The sequence below is a fragment of the Diadema antillarum genome, unplaced genomic scaffold (assembly GCF_040938485.1).
Source record: "Diadema antillarum isolate AM-2024a unplaced genomic scaffold, OU_Dant_1.0 seq00000028_RagTag, whole genome shotgun sequence".
NCBI lineage: Eukaryota > Metazoa > Echinodermata > Echinoidea > Diadematoida > Diadematidae > Diadema > Diadema antillarum.
In genome coordinates this window covers 913,965-934,026 of record NW_027271144.1, presented here as the reverse complement: position 1 = coordinate 934,026, position 20,062 = coordinate 913,965, and the positions used below count along the sequence as shown (strand labels likewise).

The following is a 20,062-nucleotide window of genomic DNA, read 5'->3' as shown; positions in this document are numbered from 1 at the left end:
TGTCCCGTGAATTGTCAAACAATTGAAGAGGTTTTTTGCAAAATGTTATACTATTTTTTCATCAGATTGACTTTTTGACATTTTTTTTTATTCATTTTAGTAGTTCGATACAGTAAACTCTTAAAGTAATAAAATTCTAGTGAAAAGCAAAACAAAACAGAGGCCTCATTCAATGAAAATTGAGTTTGGTTTCACAAGGTGCGAAATTCACAAAGATCCCCTTTCAAAACATTGCTTCTTTAGAAATTAGTGTATAGACTCGTAGATATTTCCGAGACAAACTTTCTTTATGCTATAATGAGGTACTACCAAAACGGGACGTAATGTCATTGCCCAAAAGGGACTCTTCGTTTTACTATTATCTTATCTATGTTGAAAAAGAAATGAGAAAAAAATATCAGAAATAGATATTCTGTTCCTGCCTGCCTGAGGTTCAATATCTAACCTTTAGATATATCGTCACATATTCGATGTTTTCAGTCGTCTGCGCTGTGGCGGACACGGCGGATATGTTGAAGAGGAAGTAGGCGCTCTCGTTCAAGCTGATACCACCGAATAGAATGCTCATACCAGGGTTGAAATATACCTACATTTTGACGCAAATTAAAGGTAATGCCGTTAAGAAATTTCCTTCTTTCTTAATTGAAGATATCGAAACAGATTTCAAGCTCTGTGTCCACAATGGTGAAATCTCCCGAACTCGACACCAACGACTCATACAGCTCACAAAGCTCGGCAAGTTTTTGTTTGTTTGTTTTTTTTTGTTTTTTTAAAGTTTACGAGTCATACAGGTCAAGAATCATACAGTCGACGAGTAGTAGGCCTACAGCCCATGAGCTCGTTACTAGCTGTTACGAATTTGCCCATATAATCACTTACCAATGCGGTTTTATGTTATTTGATCATGTGTATGCGATCACACGTGCGCGATCGCGAATGTTTGTAAATACCGCCGGATATGTAATCTTAATATTGAGTCATTCGTTTTGACCCGCAGCCCCACACATTTCGCCCAGGTAGAGTGTAATGTTGTGATTATATTAAGCTTGGCGTGTCTGATGGAATTTTCCATGTATGTAATATTACTCATGTTAAAAATCCATTGCTCGCGTCAGTCGACAATCAGACTCCGGTTAGAGAGGACCGTTATAACTTTCTCAACGTCCCGTCCATGGTCTTGGGAGAAATTGCTCTCCCTGAGACAAGTATCCTGCGGACTGAGTTAAAGTGCTAAACAGCAGGGTAATCCAGGAGATGTCAACCTGCTTCTAGCCCGTTTCCCTCCGACGACGACGGCGTCGATAGTTTTTCGTTGATTTGGCCAGGCGAACCACCAGGCGGTCTGGAGCCAACGCCCACCTGTGATTCCTGTGATTGCTACACGGCAACTACTGGGAGCCACGCCGAGGTCGATCCAGGGCGTCGAGACTGTGTGAGTGGCAACGCGCACCTGGCAGCCAACGCCCTTTTACCCGGTGTAGTCGCGGAGCGGCAAGCTGTACCGAGATAGCGTCGCCCGCTGGTTCGACGACGTCCCCGTGCATCGACGTGCTCTCGACGTGATAGCGTCTTGCGTCGCCTCCCCGTCACGTCGCAGATGAGTTGGGCCCCGACGTTGGTTCTGTTAGGGTAAAACCCTGGCCAGGTATCACATAATCTGTTTTAAATTATCTTTCGTTGAAACGATCCCTTCTAACATTGAATTGTTATGGTTAATTTCGCTGTAATGTTTTAAACAAGAATTTTGTTATTCCGGTCGGAAACCGATTGTTAAGCAGTTTCTTAATAAAGATCCGGAAGATTTGTTCAGTCCAATTCACTGAAACCGCCTTGCATTCATTTGTGTGAACTTGACCATAACAAAAAAAAAGGCCCTCCAGCAAGACACTAACTAAATATGGCCCATATGCATGACGCCAGGAAATAAAACCCAACAGCTCGACACTAGGCACAAAATAGGGTGGCTTAAGATCTTGACAATGCGTAAATTTGATTTTTATCACATTTATTAAATAATTATCATCATTATCAGTTTTTATGATACAAAATATAGTAATTATAACATAGGTTTTCCCGGTCAATTTCATACTTTTGTCATTCAAGTTCCTATTCCGGGCATTCAATTTCACGTATTCCACGCTCGCAGCACTGAATCAGCAATCAAATTCAAAATCCAGTCATTCGAAGTCACTATCCGAGCATTCAAATTCACTATCGGAACATTCAAATTCACTATCGTAGCATTGAAATTTAAGAGAGGAGCACGCATTTCATCAATGAGCATTCAAATTCATGTCAAGCTGGTGACGGAATCTCGTCGGTCGTTCAAATTCGTGAATAGGCAACCATGTTCCAGATAACTGCATTCAATTGAAAAGAAGTCCTTAATTTAGTTAATTTGGGGCCGTGTATGCCTGTGTTTCTCATTTGGCTTTGAATATATTGGGATTGATGATGATCATTTATTTTGCAGTAGAGGTCCACCTGTTCCTTGACAATTTTGAACTCGCGCTTAGCAAATAGGAATATACAGGCACATGTCCCTCGGATTGGACATAAAATGGAGGTCCCATGTGTGAGAGAGTCACAACTCATGCACGTAAAAGATCCCACTTCATTTATTCATCGCAAAGAGCAGAACATCCAACTGGACCCCGTATGGATGACCAGCTTTTACAGCTGAATATGGGTTATCCAGCCATATTCTTTGATGGAAAATGAAACAAACAGACATAAGCACTGAAATAGGCCTACAGACGAGCATAATACGGAGGGCTGGTTTACTCTTTCGAGGAAAAAAACAAACAATTTCGACTATATTGAAACTGATACATGAACATTAATACGTGTTTTTGTTGTGTATTGCTGTCTTATTGATTTACTTTTGCAGGACTATGTGAGACCATTGTGTGTCAGTTTGTCTTTAAATTAATTAATTGTCATTATGTGGTTGGTGTTGGGGCGTTGTCAGCATGCAGTATCATCAAGAAATATGATTACTAGTCGTGTTGTTTGGATGCACTGCTGATTGGACGTTACAATTTGAAATTTATTGGGATGAAAAACAAAGAATACAAGAACAGAGAACAATGTAGAACCTGTAAACAATCATAATTACACTATTATGCAAGCCTTCATTGGTTGTGTTGGCCCTTTTTCCTTTCTTAAAAGTCCACTCCATTTTCCTCGTTAAATTGATTGCACGAAGTAGGAACTTGATCGCCTAAAAATGAATTTGAACGATCCAAACAAGCTCATAAGGACTATCACGTGACTATCTCATGAATTTGAATGCACGAGTGAGAAAGTCGGTGCTCGCATTTTGAAATTGAATGCCCAATTGTGAATTTGATTTCACGAAAACGAAATAGAACGCTCATAAATGAAATTGATCGCTCGGATTCTGAATTCGAATGCCCGAATATTTTCACGTGCGTGCGCTGCGTGAATTTGAATGCACATTAATGAATTTGAGTGACAACATTATGAAATTGACAGGGAAAACCTATAATAACAATAATATCTTTAGTAGTAGTAGTAGTAGTAGTAGTATCATGATTATTATCATTATTATTATTATTATCATCATCATCATCATTGTTATTCTTTTGTCACAGTCAAGCTCATGGATAAGCTTGTTTGCCTAGGACTAGTATCGAGCTGGTGGACCGTACTCAGCCCGTGGTCCTAATTTACTTCACGTCGTGGTCATGGGCGACATGGGTTACTTACGCATGTCTAGCTCGTTGGCTGTATGACTCACGAGTTCTATGAATTTTTGGTGTCGAGCTCGAATGACGTGCATCCGTCCACAACAACTTTATCCCTGTCACATGATCACTCTAACTGGTGATAAAAGTAATGAGTGAAGAAAGAGAGGGAGATAGAGAGGCAGGTAGAGGCAAGGATCACGGACAAACTTTAGGGAGAGAAAAAGAGGTAGGCGCAGACGGCAAGAAAGTGATAATTATTGTCGCGTACGTCATTTTAAAAATTACTAACAAACAGACAAGAATTGTACTAAGTAATTGACATAACAATAGCTGATGGGGGGGGGGGGCGCTCCTCTCAAACAAAATCAAACATGAAATCGCACGATGACCTTTACTTTTTTAAAAACTTGTTAGCTGATGGAACTCGGAAGCCGGGAGTGACGCCAGAAATATAAACTGCGCCCCCTTTCTTAACAGAATTCTTGGATCCGCACCTGCATAATTACGTAATACGTCTGATTCTCTAATTTCACTTATTGAGTAACATTTGAAACATTTTAGCGAACATTGTACAATGATGATGATCATTTATTATTATCATTATCAATTACCTATCATTTGTAAATGGATATTAAGATTAAAGATTCTTTGACGGATATCGTCTCACCGAATCAATCCAGGAAGGTGTTTCTATTAGCGGCACAAAAGTAAATCGGCCCTCTAAGGCAAAATCAGCTGGGCCCTCTAAGGCAAAATCAGCTGGGCGCTCTGCGCTGCTGTTCACTCTGAGGGCTGTGCATCTTGCTTCAAAGTCCAGGGCCAATCGATCTGCTTCAGCACAGTCATCTTGCGAGGAGGGGACGAAATTAATGAATTCATTGATTAAAAAAAAGACAATTAAAATTTCCTGTCTCAATCACGGGATAAGGTAACTGATTTTCATTCATGGTATCCCTCGTTCAGCATTAATCATAGGCCTACTACATTCAGCACAGGGTCAGTTTCCTTGCATTTTCAAATTCGATGGCATGAAAAGGTTTTCTCTACCAAAGTGCAACTTGCAGACACTGCAAGTAAAACTTGTTACATATCGGGCTTGATAGATTAAAACAACTTTTGATATAAGTAATTTGCAAAGTAAGTCTAATTGGAAAACAACTTGTTAAAGTTTACGGATTGAGAGGTTAGCTATCGGTAATTTATGTAAACCGCGTGACACAAATTCCTTACAGTAAATCTATAAGTACAGTCATTGTTTTGTCCGCAGCATAGTACAAACAGAAGTGCACACAGAGCCGGATATGTCGTAGTTATATTAGTAAAATCAATGATGCTGGTATAGCTTTGAAAGTACTGGCCTAAGTAATACAAGTTGAATTGAGTGGCTTTATTGAAATGGCAAACAGTCAAAATATGAAAGTATAAAGAAAAGCGTATCAAACCCCATTGTATGATAATATACGGTCCTAGTGTATTTGTTAATGTTTTTTTAAACAACTATTTATTTCTTTTTTTCTACTATAAATCTTGTTGAATATCACATCCAAGCAAAATTGTTTTGTTATTCTTGTCTATTTGCTTCTACTTACACGTGATTTATCACGCATTTATTTTCCTTTGTTGTACGCAGCTGCGATATGTATAAAAAATAAACGCTCTGTTATGAAATGGACTTACCAATTACACATGCATCTCGCATTATGTTTGCCTATATTTGGTTAATTTCTTTGTCAATCTTTGCCTGGATAAATGCAGAAACAAATTTCAATCCAATCTGACGTAATCTTGAATATTTTTTTTTTTCAAAATCAGCGTCTTCACCATATATGGAACAAACAACTGAGTAATTGCTTTTGACCAATTGTCCATGCAGAAACAAATTAAGATACAATTTAAAATTCAAATGAAATCTGACGTAATCTTGAATGTTTTTCAAAATGATATCAAAGTCTACACCAAATAGAACAAACTACCGTGTAACTCTGGTTGTTTAATACCAACTGCTGACACGCGCACTCTTCCGGTTGCGTTTCCCGCATCGTTTTCCACCAAACATGTGAGGCTGCAAGAAAACACAGCAATACATGAAATGATCAAAATCACCTCAAACAGTGTGCTCAAATTTTCCTATCAGTTGTAGAAGCCAAGAGCTATCAGGAAATGTCGTGACATCGGCACTGGTATCACCAACCCCGAATGAGTTCAGACATCGCAGTACCTCGCTTAGAATTTGAATATCGAGTAACATGGAAGTCAAACAGATGATATGCATACTTATGTTGCATTCATTTCTGGTCCTTATTTTCCATGATCGTGCAGATAACGATATTTTGACAAATCAACTACTAATGGTACCTGCAGGGTTAATTCCAATTCTACACCATGTTACAGTTGGCTAAGTCAAGTAGAGTATAATCATACGAAAACAATAATAGATATTTTATCAAAATAGAACCACTAGTGAAAAATTTATCGCTGCTTATCGCTGCTTATGCTGGTCAGCATGTACGTCGTCATGTTTTCACGAATCAGATATATTTATTGCAACCACATTCTTTGAAGAGGAAAATCCAGTATCCGATAAGAAAGAGTAAAATTATCCCATACGAGTTCAAATGTAAAACTTTGATCAAAATCGGGTCAAAAATAATAGTAGACCAGCCAAACCTCAAAAAAGGCTCTAGATAAGGATTCGACGGCATCTTTTGTTAATGCTCCGTTCTCATACTGAAAGTCTTGCAAAAATACTAAGGAATAGCGTACGGCCGGATGTCAAACGTACTTTTGCCGAAAAATGTCATTTTTAGCCCAAAATTCAGAAGCATGTCAAAAATCACGATTTTGATTTTTGTTTGCATTCAATTCATATTTGAAAGATCATGAGTTTCAATTGTCTCTTTTAATGAAATTGCAATTTAAATGTGTTTCCTTAGCATTTTAAAATGTCATTTTGTACAGCCATATATGGGGCTCTCAAATGTTTGGGTGTTGTTTTCTCGAAATAATATTCACAGATTAATTAACGTTCTGAAAAGTTTGTTTTTCCAAGCTAATTAGATGATCTTCCAAAAGTAATTTAATGCTTTATAAAACTACAAATGCTTCTTTAATTGAATGTGTCAATATCATTTCTAGTTTTCTTGAAGAAATTTTTACTTTTAATCAGAAATCTGAACATGTTGGAACTCAGAAAATGCATTTTCGAGCATTTTCCAGTAGCCCCGCGCGGCTTGTGTGCGCGCAAATACTTAATACGTGTGCGTACGTCTATTAGCTACAGGTAAAATCTCGCGCAAGAGCAGCATGTTTCGGTCGTTGAGTTGGAAACGTGGTGATTGAAAAAGGGACTATTTCCTTCGAATGTAAGTATAAATTAGTAAATAAATACATAGTTTTTTATTGCACTGTATAAGGGAACTTGTATAAAATCTGTTTTGATCTAACAGTTAGATGTACAACTTTGATCTGAGACTTGGTAAATATCAAGGTTCAAGCGCTAGTAGAATCTAACGTTTAATAGGCCGATGTCTTATGACTGTATATCGCACCTATTCCGTAAGGCACGTCTTGACACGGTGCGAAAAGAGGCCTACATTTATCGGTCTACGTCTAGATTTAGGTGTCTTGTTCGTTCGATCTAGGTTTCTAATCTATGGCCTCATCACATGCAGTTGAATAGACTGTATCCTCGTCTAACGTTAGGTCTAATCTATCTAACGGTTACACTCTCTCTAACTGTCGACATTATATAGGGGTTACTGTTCAGTGTTAGATGTAGGCCTACGGCTACGCCTGTTGTATGCCAAACCCAAAACAATTATTCAATCGAGCTAGGCCCTAATCACAATAGCACTAGAACTAGCAGTTGCATAGACAGTACAGGCCCACTACTAGTTATACTACTAACGTTAGATGTATTTGTAGGGCTAGAGCCAGGTCCAGGGCAAAGGACTGTAGTCTATACAGAAGGTGTACATGTAGACTAGATCTACGAATGTTTAGAGTCTAATCAAATACTAGACCTGTATAAAATCTAGCGGGTCTGAAGTATAAATAGCTGGTGTCTAGAATTAGGATCTAACCTTAGTCAAGATCTGGGCCACTGATTCTACCTAACGTTAGAGATTTCTAGTAACCTACTAGATATCTAGGCAGTTTTGTTATAAAGACCCAGCTAACAAGGCCTAGCTTGACCTAAGTTTAGACATCTAGAGGTTCTAAAATCTATGCATATATTTTATATATCTAACGTTAGACTAAACTTTTGATCGAAGTAAAAGTTCACGTTAGGTCTAACATTTCTAATTCTATCTTGATCTAACATTAGAATATCCTAACATTAGCTCTAACATTAGCACTAATACTAGTCTCTAGAGCAGAGGTTTAAGGTTGACTCCACTCTTTATGGTACTGTAGACCTACATGGGTTTAGAAAAAGAGTCTAGGATTTAGGCCTAGGTGTTTTATATGTAAAAGCTAGAACTCTAGTCTACAACAAATAAGTGATCTTGCCATTCGAATATGCCCGAAAGAGAGAGAAAGAGAAAGTGTTCAGTCCTGACTGCCAACCTCTCCTAATCTGTGAATCATTTACATGCACTCTTCTAGTTTACAAATAGCCCGACCAGACGCTGTAAGTATGCTGTCGCGACGTACCTACGTACAGCGACTGGGCTGTGTATAATAGTTTACAAATAGATCTAGTCAAAAAGGAACTATTTAGAAATGTCTTTACTCATAAGTACCAACTTCTCATGTTAATGTCTCATAGAATAAAGGTTCATTTGAAAAAAAAAATGTAAATATTATATTTTTAATGGATCGTTTATACTGACTCACTGAAACCTGAATATCTTTCTTCTTCTTTTTTAAATTTTCAAAAAGCTAAAAAAAAAAAATCACATCTCAATAAAAGAGATTCGCATGGGGAATAAAGAAAATTATGTCAATGCCAAGATGCCTTTTCAAAACAATCAAATTTCAGATTTTTTTTTTTTTGTTCACTGATAGCTTATAATGCTCTGCTTTAAAGATGAAAAAAAAATTATTGGAGTCATGTTGATTTCTGTTTTCAGCTAGATGTACCAACAAGTGGACAGACTGAGTCTTGTCTTCACACTTCGCCAGAGAGAGAGAGAGAGAGACATATCCTGACTTGCCAAAATCTAATTGTAAAGACTGAGCTCTTTCTACCTGCAACAAAGTGCAGAACAACCAGAAGGTAAGAAACGGTAAATGTCTGAAATACATTATAGTGGTCTAATTTCAAATATCTTTTAAATACTAAGTTACTAAGTGCTTGATTATCAAATGTATCAGTTCAGTGCCCAGTTGAAAATAATGGCAAATCTAAATACATTCAGTATTGAATATTCCTATTCCATTTAAGTTGTAACAAGGATGTTTTCACTTTGACAGTTGCATTACAATACAATGTACAAGTACTTTGCAAACAAAGAGAGGTGGAGAATTTTATATCTCCATTTATATACAAAGGGGAGCAAATCTATGATCAAATGTGTATTCTTGTTTTCTTGTAAATTCATTGCATGTTCTATTGCAGAGGATCATATGAAAGAACAGTATTCTATCCACTGAAGAGGAGATGATATAAAAATCAAACATAAATGTAATCAAGTAAGACATCATATGTAATGGAATATTTCTCAACCATGTCAATTGGAAATGGCGGTGGCACAAGTGTTTAATGTGTGCACAGATGAAAATACGTCTGTAGTCTCAAATCAATTTACTTTCCATTATTATTATGTTGAGTTGTTGTTATTAAGTATGACGTAAGGGTAATATATGCTGTGATGTATTATTCTTTATTTTTATCAAGGTGTCAGCAACAAATGGACATGCTGAGTTTGAGATCACATCCACTAGAGTGAGGGGGAGATAGAAAGATGTCTTAACTGCGATGTTGATGCCCTTTCCAGCTCACAAGTAAGTGTCAACGATTTGACATTAGGAATATTATCTCATGAATTCAAACCGATTTATGCAAGGAAATCATATCCTAATCCACATACAAATGAGAGCATGATACAATCAAGTATTTGTGTACAGGAATTACAGGAGTCAAGATGACTTCCATCCTATATAATTCATTTTCAGTAAGATATGGCTTTAGAGCATCAAAGATGATAATAATGACGTGATTAATGTATTACATGTAATACAAATTAATGTTGACAGTGACCTGAAGATCCAAAATCTCATACTAAGGGATTCATGAGATCATGATGATTAATTCTCTTTCATGATGAATGTGTTTGTTTTTGGTTGCAGTATAAGTACATGTATCCTGTTTCACTCATAAAAATGATAATTTATTTAAGTTTTCATTAATCATATTTTCGACCAGAATTAGCACAAAGTGGACAAAATGGACCCTGCAAACCACAGCCAACTATGGACAAGAGAGAAAAAGACAGAGACAGATGTCCTGACTACCAACTTTTAATCTGTGCATTCTGTACTCTATTTCGAAAAAAATACGGGAGGTAAGCAATAATGCATGTAAAATGTAAACCCCAAACAGGTTGGAATATTTTGTCAACCCTTTGACATCTTCACCAAATTTTTGACTGTCGATCGTTCATTGTGCAGAAAATTAATGCATGTTTTGCTAAATGAATGCAGTACTGCATATGCATGTAGTCAATCACTCCAACAACCAAGATTCACATGAATTAACGCTGATTATTATTTTTTTTTTGAGCCTCTGTCAAAAGGGGGTTGCAGGAGTCTTTATGTTGTTGCAGTCATCCATTCCCACCGTGGCACATCTGTCCTATTCTCATCTTGCAATAACTTAACATGTACTCGGCAGATCAACCCGTTCTCTTCGTTCTTCCTCCACTCTCCAACTATCACATGGTCCCCGCACCTGCACCCGCTATGGTGATAGGGCTCTTTCTGTTATTTCCCCGTCTCTCTGGAATAAACTTCCTCTCCATATTCGTAATGCTGATAACGTTGATAAGTTCAAGTCATCGTTGAAAACTTATCTGTTTACTCAACTTTAATTATGTTGTTTTGCTGTTGCATGTTATATCATAATTTGTATATTTACATAATGCTGTATTTTATTTTAATGTCATACTTTTTTTTTCCGGATCAATGCGCTTAGAAACATCAGTATTAAGCGCTATATAAATGTTATTCATTATCATTATCATTATAATCATCTTCAAATTTGGTTTTATACAGAAGAGATAATTACCTGGGCCTTTTATCATTTTAGTTTCTGTTGTGACTTTGCTGCTGATTGTAAATTACATGGAAACCCTGATTTCTATTGACTGTAGAGCATTGCTGCCATGGTATTGTATTTACCTTTGGATGGCAAAGTTACCATAACCTCTAATCAATTTGACTTTGATTAGTTATGGGGGTATTGATGTGAAAGGTCACAGGGTTATTATATGCACGAAAGGGTTCAATGTATCAAGTTGCAGTATCAGGCAAGCACTACCTTGAAATTCTTCTGAATGGAATAAAAAGCTTAATGGAAATAATTGGATATTTGGATCATGGAAATTTCCTACATTTTATATTTCGTTTTGTACTCACGGTTAAATTGCTACAATTAGGATCTACTGTATAAAATATACCTTACCGTTTTAAGGACACACTACATATGGAGGAAATCAAGTAACCGTATATCTTTAGCGTATAATTATGTCACTGTGTCTTCACCAAAAATTAAAATGCCCATGTCACTTTTCTCATCAAGTAAAGACAGATACACCATTCTTTCTCTCTCTCTCTCTCTCTCTCTCTCTCCAGAAACAACCCTGCCAGGCTATCCGGTCGGCATCCACATTCCGTATGAAGGATGTCATTAGAACCTGAACTTACATGTGGAATGAATCCATCTAAACTTCTCAAATGTAATCACAATGTGCTTTCAGGACTATTATAGAAGTTGAATACAGCTGTACATATGAAAGACTTGTGTATATATTAGGAATTTCTACTAATCCAGATTAAATGCTTCTTTTCTAATCTTTTGTGTTCTTTTTTTCTTTAGTGATGAAGTAAAACAAGGCCTGATATCAAAATGTGCACAACACTACTTGGCAAATATAATTTACAATATGATTTGATACAGATCTTCTTCCAATTTTGATTGCAGCATTATAGGGATGAGGGATGGTCTACTTTTTTGTTGAGATGGGGGCTGAGATGGAGATTTTGTGAAATAATGAGAACCCTGTTATGAAATATTAAAGAGTAAACAATACCAAGAGGAATTCCAAATTTATTTGCTAAAAATTGGTTTTGAAAAGGCTGAGATGTACAAAAACAAAGAGGTTCTAATAAAAGTGTGGCGCCCACATTTAATTATTATCATTCTGTGTCACTTATTTAAAAATTTCTCGGCCGTTTCAAAACCAACAACTTTAATCAAACAAACTTCAAATTACTCTAAAAATTTGATGTTCTTTCATATTTCATAAGTTCTTTTTAATTTGCTTGCAAAAAGTTAAAGTCTGAATCTCTATCTCAACCAAAACTATACCATGCCTTCGAGACTAACAGTTACAAGCCGCATACTAGTAGTTCATGGAAATTGATCTGTTATTTCCTTTGGAGCCCAAACGCCAACATTTTAATCCTGTCAGAATGGAATGTCTTTTGTTTTTGTTTTTAGGGGGGGGGGTCAACAAAAGGGAAGTGAACTCTGCCTTTCTTCATCAGATGGAGGAAAATATAAGACATGTTGGTCAGAAAAAAAAAGAAAAAACTGCACGTTGAAGTGCTTAAAATGAGAAAACTTCACAAAAGAACAGTTGGTGAATCTGAAGGGAAATAGCACAGAGCGTGTTTTTTCTAGTTTAAGATATAAAAGACATAAGGTTTCAATCCAAACACCAAGTACAAGAAGTAGTGAAAAGAATATGATCTGGTCAAGATGTATGTTTAGCCAGTTTTTTTTTTTCACATGTGCCATAATTGTCATGATGTTGGTAATACTGTAATATATGTTAGCTATTCAGGGCCCCAGCAATGTATTCTGGTACTTGGAATAAGTGAAAGTATTAGAAGGAAGCATTACCCACGCGTGTTGGAGAGGTGATTTCTTTTTTTCTTCACTGAGAGACGAATACTAAGTACAGATATCTTATCACACTGGTCTGCAGAACACAAAAATAATATCAGACTAAAAGTAGAATTTAAAAAATTTGGCAGTCATCATTCTAATTCAGTTGTACAGTGACGAAAGTTCAATGCAACAGCATACAGTCATAATTAGCTAAGATATGTAACCACAAACTGTGAAAAAGATAGAGATATTGACATATTGCCTAAAGAAAAAAAAATTCCAGCTGGTGTAACGTTTGTGATGGTGGACACATAGTATATGTCACATTCAAAAAAAAAATGAGTTTATTAATGCAGTTAATGTAGTCAGCGCAATTTGTATTGTTGATTTTCAAAGTCTTTGGATGTATGTCACAGAGACTTGTTCATGATAAACATTTTCACTGAGGACTCATTCTTTTTTAATGCTTTTAATCATTTTAGAAGATTGCTTTCAGATGGAGTTTTTGTTTTTGTTTATAGATATCCACAAATCGAGACTGAGGTTCTTTACCTTTCAAAACGAAATACTGTTGAAGACAAATAATTATTTAAATTTTTGCAGAATTCAAGCATGTTCTTACTGTGTATGGTATTTTTATCAGCATTTTGGTAACCAGCAACATAGATGTCAAGATCTGCTATTCTAGTAAATGTACACTCCTGGCAAATCATCATTTTAAAAAAGAGAAATTGCCTCGTTTACTGTTTACTGTATTTTATTTTGTGTTGATATAGTCCGTGAACGCTGTTTGAGACGGTGGTTGCGGGCGTGTGCACATTGTGTAGTACGTTTTGTTGGTTGACTGGGAATTTAGAGTGTTGGTGATAACTAAAATGATTTTTAAAATTGATTTTTAAAATGATCACAAAGATGTGATAATATAGCAAAAAAAATCGAATTGCAAACAAACAATTTGTTGTACTTACATGTCTGCTCTAAGGACATAGAACTTGGCCAAGGATAAATATAATCTGCACTATAGAATCTATGATTTAACCGACTTAATGATGGGAAGGGGAAATGAGGCTGTTTGCATTGTACGCATTTCAATTCTACTTCCTTTTTACTTCTTGTTTTCTTTTTTGAGGGTGATATTTCCCTTACTTTTTCACACAAATATCTGGGATACATAATATTCTGATGTCGCCGAATAAGTGTGCGTTCCAAACAACGTTCATGTAAACAATCAACCATCATAAAAGAAACATTTAGTAAGTCTTCTGCGGGAGGATAGGTCAAAATAAAATGCAAACACCTCGCCTTAGAACATTATAAAAGTAGAAGTGATTTCGTGCCTATCTCTTGCAGGGCTGCGTTTCAGGGTCTGAGAATGCAAACTATAGCATTGTATTGATAACCATGAATTACCAAGCATTCTCGGGGGGGGGGGGGGGGGGGGGAGGGGTGAGTATGCATGATGGGAGATTTGGTATCGTAATTTCTCCCAGTAAAACGTGATTTGCTATCACGGTTTCCATGACAACCATTTCCAAACACAGTAAACAATTTGTATATAAGTCTTAGGTTTCATTGTTAAACATATATTAGTTAGATGGATACATTTTCACACACACACACACACACACAAAACATGTTTTAACACTTGCACGTTTTACAATCATGAATATTTGAAATTTTCAGGAAGTGACCTAATAATGATCAGTTGCCATGGTCACAACTTTTTTGCAAATAAGCGCATTTCAGTCATATCAAGGTGCCACAAAGGGTTTTTGCAGTCAGCTATCCAACCTGTCCATTGACTTCGCCGATTATGTAAGATAAATACCTACACTCACAATAGCATGTACAATATATATGGGCCTACGCTATACACTCGATTTTTCATTCAAAATGCGCGTCCAGAAAAAATACATCGTCCCATTTAGGATAACATAAAACGAGTTATCTTTCGCCTTATCTTATAATTTCTTTGCTGCATAAGATATCAGGACATGTATTATATTTCGAGAAAATAAAAACTTTTCAATAGATTGATTTAGGTAGCTTAAAAAAACGTTGAAATATTGGTATATTTTACAAAGTACAATTTTGAGTAAATCACGGTTTTGTTTCATTGCGCCATATATGTGGGTGTAATTTTCTACATTCAAATGTATATTAGTCGGGTTCTAAACTTGAAATGGAAGATATCACATTTCTAGTTTGAAAGTTACTTATCAACCATTACTTATTTCGATAAAAAAATAATAATCGTGATTTTTTACATTCTTTCAAATTTTGGGCTAAAAAGGCATTTTTCGGCAAAAACGCGCTTGACATCCGGCCGTACGCTAAACTTCAGTATTTTTGCAAGACTTTCAGCTGGGAAACTTAGCATTAACAAATTTTGCCGTCCAAAGTAAAAAAAAATCGTCTTGGCTGGCCTACTATAAGGACGTTATGACATATTGAAGTTTCGCTAATTTTTCAAGAAACAGTTCTTGAACGGTCAATATAAATATGCCTATGGCAAAGTGGACATGTCATACCCTCACAAATTGCCATCTACTCTGAAATTTCCACTTTTTAAGTCAAACGCAATTATAACATGCCCAGTGTTCAAATCCTGGTATATCAAACTGACACTTTTCTGAAGTTATTCAGTCAGGCATAACATCAGGTTTCAGACTTCTATGACAGAAACATTGAATTTTTGTCATAGTTTTTTTTTTCAGGATCCATTGAAAATTGTGAGGATATACAAGGGTAGCTCATCCATTTTGCACATTCATATCCACTGTAGAAGAATTGTGCAGAATTAGAAAAACTTCAAAACGTCATAACTTCCCCATTTTTCATGCAATTTTTAAGTCAAATTTTCACTGTTGAACTCGTAAGATTTTACTTTTTTTATCAGACTAACTTATATTTGAACTGGATTTTCCACTTTACAAATGACAGAGCAGATGCTGTCATCACCTTAATGTGTACGAATCTTCACTAAGCCTTCCTTTCGATTTGAAGTCAATATCATGATAATTGCGTTTTTTATCAATCATTGTAGTTTTCTAGTACTCCTATAATCTAGAAGAATTATGGCCTTAAAGGCATAATCTACCATTTGCAGATGAAACAAAAAAACCAGCATTAGGGCTTTGAAATAGTTCTAAATTGTGAGTTAGGGATAGAAACAACCATTATAAAAATTTGAATCAGTAAAATCAAAGTTAAGTATTGTTAAATATGTATAAAATGTGAACAATATTATTTATAATAAACATGATAAAAATGTTTCTAGGCTAAACCGTCTACAGTTACGGTTCATTAGGAAAAATACCGGTAGCTCCTTATATATTAGGCTCTATTGCGAAAATTTTATATGGTAGGATGTTTTGTGGTACAACAGACCTAAAGCTCCAAATGGGATACTTTGAACATTTTTAAATCACTGCTCCCAAAGGTAAACTGGACCTTTAACTTCAGGGAGGAAAGAAATTTCACCAACTGAATTGCCCATCAAAAGCTCAATTATTGTACGTACAGACCATTACTCTGATTTGAAACTGTGTAGAATTACACTTTAACCCGTTTAGGACGGTTTGCTTTAGCGAGCGAGCACCCCCACAAATTTTCCAAAATCGAGCACGAATCAAGGGGTTGCTGAGGGTGCCTTTATCAACTCCTTTTCTGGGCAGAAACAGGTTATCCAAACAGCTTTCAAGGAATTTTTACGAGTTGATAAACGCAAAGCTGTTTTGAAAGCCCTTTAGGAAAGCCTTTACGAAAGGGTGCGTTTACCAACTCTCCTTTCTGGGCAGAAACAGGTTATCCAAACAGCTTTCAAGGAATTTTGACGAGTTGATAAACGCAAAGCTGTTTTGAAAGCCCTTTAGAAAAGCCCTTTCGAAAGCCCTAAATTTGTGGCTATCCAAACAGGTTTCCTGAACAGGTTTTCAGAAACCTGTTTGTAAAAGCCTTTTGGAAGTTGATAAACGCAAAGCTGTTTTGAAATGGCATTGTAGTCTTGTACTTCAGTACTTGTACTTCTCCTCGGGTCGAATAGCGCAATGCAGCTGTGCAGTGACAGGCCAGTTAAAAAATCGTGTTCGCGAAGAGAGTTGATAAACGCAACTATTTTTAAAGCCGTTTCTAAAGGGCTTTGGAAAGGGCTATCGAAAGCCGTTTAAACAGGGGAAAGTTGATAAACGCAGCCAAAGTCTCATGCCGCCACTCAGAAATATTTGAAGTATGTGCTAAACTGGAGCTGCCTCACAGATAGGAAGACAATTGATTCATGTGGCATTGCATTATGACTCGTCACTCTCAAAGGAAGATATGTCTTTATGATGGTAATTGCTTTTCGCCGTCCCTTCTTAGAAAACAATCGGCACATTAATAGTACATGTACAGGCAGTCAGGGCTTTGGAAAGGGTTTTGGAAAGGGCTATCGAAAGCCGTTTAAACAGGGGAAAGTTGATAAACGTAACATATGGGGGCGGCTTATGAGAGATAGAAGCAACAGCTCACAATGGAATAATTGCAGGGAGACGAACTGTGTCTCTACATGGTACAGAGCTTAACTGATGCGTTCCTTCTCTTCATCTGCTCCGTGTGATCAGTATCTTTTTTTTCTACCATGTATGATATGGATATGTCTCATGAACTGATTATGAACCTGTATCCTTGAATACCTCTGTGACATCAAAAGCACCTATACAACTATGGGTGCACGGTGAGATGCATGGTGTCACTATAGGGCTCACACCTGCAAATAAAATGGAATGTCCCAGACCCCTTCACAAATTCGTACCAAAGATATCCAAATAAATGAAGAAAAAATTAATTAAAAATCAGTGATGCAGTTTGGCAAAAAACTTAATAGCTGTAGATATTGAGTATGAATTCCTCTACAAACTGCATTTTGGTTGGAAGATGAAAGCTTTTCTGATGGAATTTGAGGGGTCTATACCTCATTGGCTGCATATACAGAAAATGATTTTTTGAGTGAAAAGAACTCGTAGTCTGGCTTTGCGGACCCTTGGACAGAGGTTGAGCCAAAGAACCTGCCTTGGAAATTTGATGGATGAAAGGGTATATCTCACTTATCCAGGTTAGTGAAGATGAAACACCTTATTTCTTCCAGCTATTTTACAGATTTTTTTGAAATTTGAATTTTTACACACGTCTCTATGGGGAATTATTTACCCGTGTCCGCCCTACACACAGAGAAATTACGGTTCTATTTCGCAGCGTAAAGGGTTCATATCGGTGTAACACCAGCGGCACCATTTAGGGTTCTATTTTGGGGGGTGCTTATTTAGCACCCTGTTATTTAACACCATATATGGTGCATATTTGCACCCCTCCATTAGGTTCCCTTTCTGCACCCAATAGGGTTCATATCGTAACACTAGCGGCTCCATTTAGGGTTCTATTTTTGGGGGTGCTTATTTAGCACCCTACATTTAACACCGTATATGGTGCATATTTGCACCCCTCCATTGGGTTCCCTTTCTGCACTCCATAGGGTGAACAAAAATTCAGGTGCAAATTTGCACCCTTTCTGGTTCATATCGTTGTAACACCAGCGGCTCCATTTAGGGTTCTATTTTTGGGGGTTCTTATTTAGCACCCTATATTCAATACCCTTTAAGGTGCAAATATGGACCTCTATACAGGGTTCCCCTTCTGCACCTCATACCTGCACCCATTATGGTTCACATTGCTATTGTTGTAATTTTGCACCCTATGGGGTGATAAAGTCACACAATATAGGATGCAATAAAATTTGCACCTCTATATTAAGGTTACCTTTCTGCACCCCATATGGTGAAAATTATAACTTTTTTTTTGTACCAAAATAATTATATACTGGCTGCCTTTACTGACTTCACAAACAATTACCGAAGATAACACTCCAGACATGAAGCAAAATAGCATGCATAGATTTACACACAGTTTCTCAGTCAATTAAATCCACTATCTTCCGAAACTGAAGTCAGAGACTTCAATTCAACAACAAATAGAACATAAACATGATGAATACAGTGCATACTTACATAGCAATTATTAACATTTTAATATATGTCTCATGGAAGAGGGACAGTTTAACAGCGATTTTCTTTTTCATGGTATACTTTACAGTGAACATCAAATATACATTGTATTTCTACAAATTTTAATACGAGATGCATATTTTGTCATGAAAAGGGCAATGTCAATGAAAAATGTATGAAATTTGGTCAGTAAATTGAATAAGAAAAAAATATTCGTTCTTTCCATGTAATGATTACTTTTCTTCTTTTAAAGGAAGTTACCACATTGACAGAAAGCACTAATTCTTTTTATTTAAAAAAAATTATCCCTGAAGCTTGTGCAGAGTATAAGTAAACTATGTGACAAATATCTTTCACAATGTCTTTCTACTTCTAGAATGGATCATAGATATGTGCCTTGAATTTACCGGTACATCTTACAGTAATCAAAAACACCGTTATGACGCTCTTAGACATTAACAGCGATATGTCAACTCTGATTTCTCGTACACAACAAGTTATTGCCAAAACAATGAAGGGTATGGCAAAGTTCTGTCATATATATTTGAAACTCACTACTTGTACTGACATATTCCATCCAACACCAAGCTTGAGAGCTTGCGAATGTGCCCCATTATACAATTAGTATACTTCACATTTTGTTTTTCATATGCAATTACACCAATGATAAGAAAGGTGAAAAAATGAATTAAAAAATGAAGAATGCACATCTAAATTTGGTTACTTTTTTATGTACACAGCTAAAGATATGTCCCAGTTATGAATCTCGGGCAGAATAGCACATCTGAAACACACTTTTCATTGCATCAAATTAACATTAACAATTTCACAGAAAATGTTACCTCAGAAAGGGAAAATACGGTTAACCAATCAGTGGTATGACAAACTGGACATAAAGAGGAAGGAATATGTCTTGTGAGTCAAGTTTAAAAACAATTTTTTTTTTGATACATTGGTTTTCTTTTCCAGCGATGGAAACAAGAAGCACATTGTGCTCAGTAGACCATAAATAAAATTTCACAATGTATGCAGTTTAGCCCCAACATTCAAAATATTGTAAAGAGCAGTCGATTTTTCACATTTATAAGGCAGGCATTGGTATTGGCACCATCACAAGCATAATGATCAGGAGAAAAATATATTATTATTACTATTATTATCATTATTATTACTATTATTATTATCATTATTATTACTATTATTATTATCATTATTATTACTATTATTATTATTATTATCATCAGCATTATTAT

General features: G+C 36.3%; 1 protein-coding gene across 1 annotated transcript in view; it reads right to left on the bottom strand.

Moving 5' to 3' along the window:
* LOC139725230 (uncharacterized) overlaps positions 1–20,062 on the bottom strand; it is a 55,930-nt gene that overhangs the window by 22,155 nt on the left and 13,713 nt on the right. Inside the window, exons 2-4 of the mRNA XM_071636320.1 lie at positions 5,711–5,775; positions 4,381–4,559; positions 446–586 (exon numbers count right to left, since the gene is read on the bottom strand). Coding sequence (XP_071492421.1) covers positions 446–586; positions 4,381–4,559; positions 5,711–5,775 — 385 coding nt within the window. The remainder of the gene's footprint in view (positions 1–445; positions 587–4,380; positions 4,560–5,710; positions 5,776–20,062) is intronic.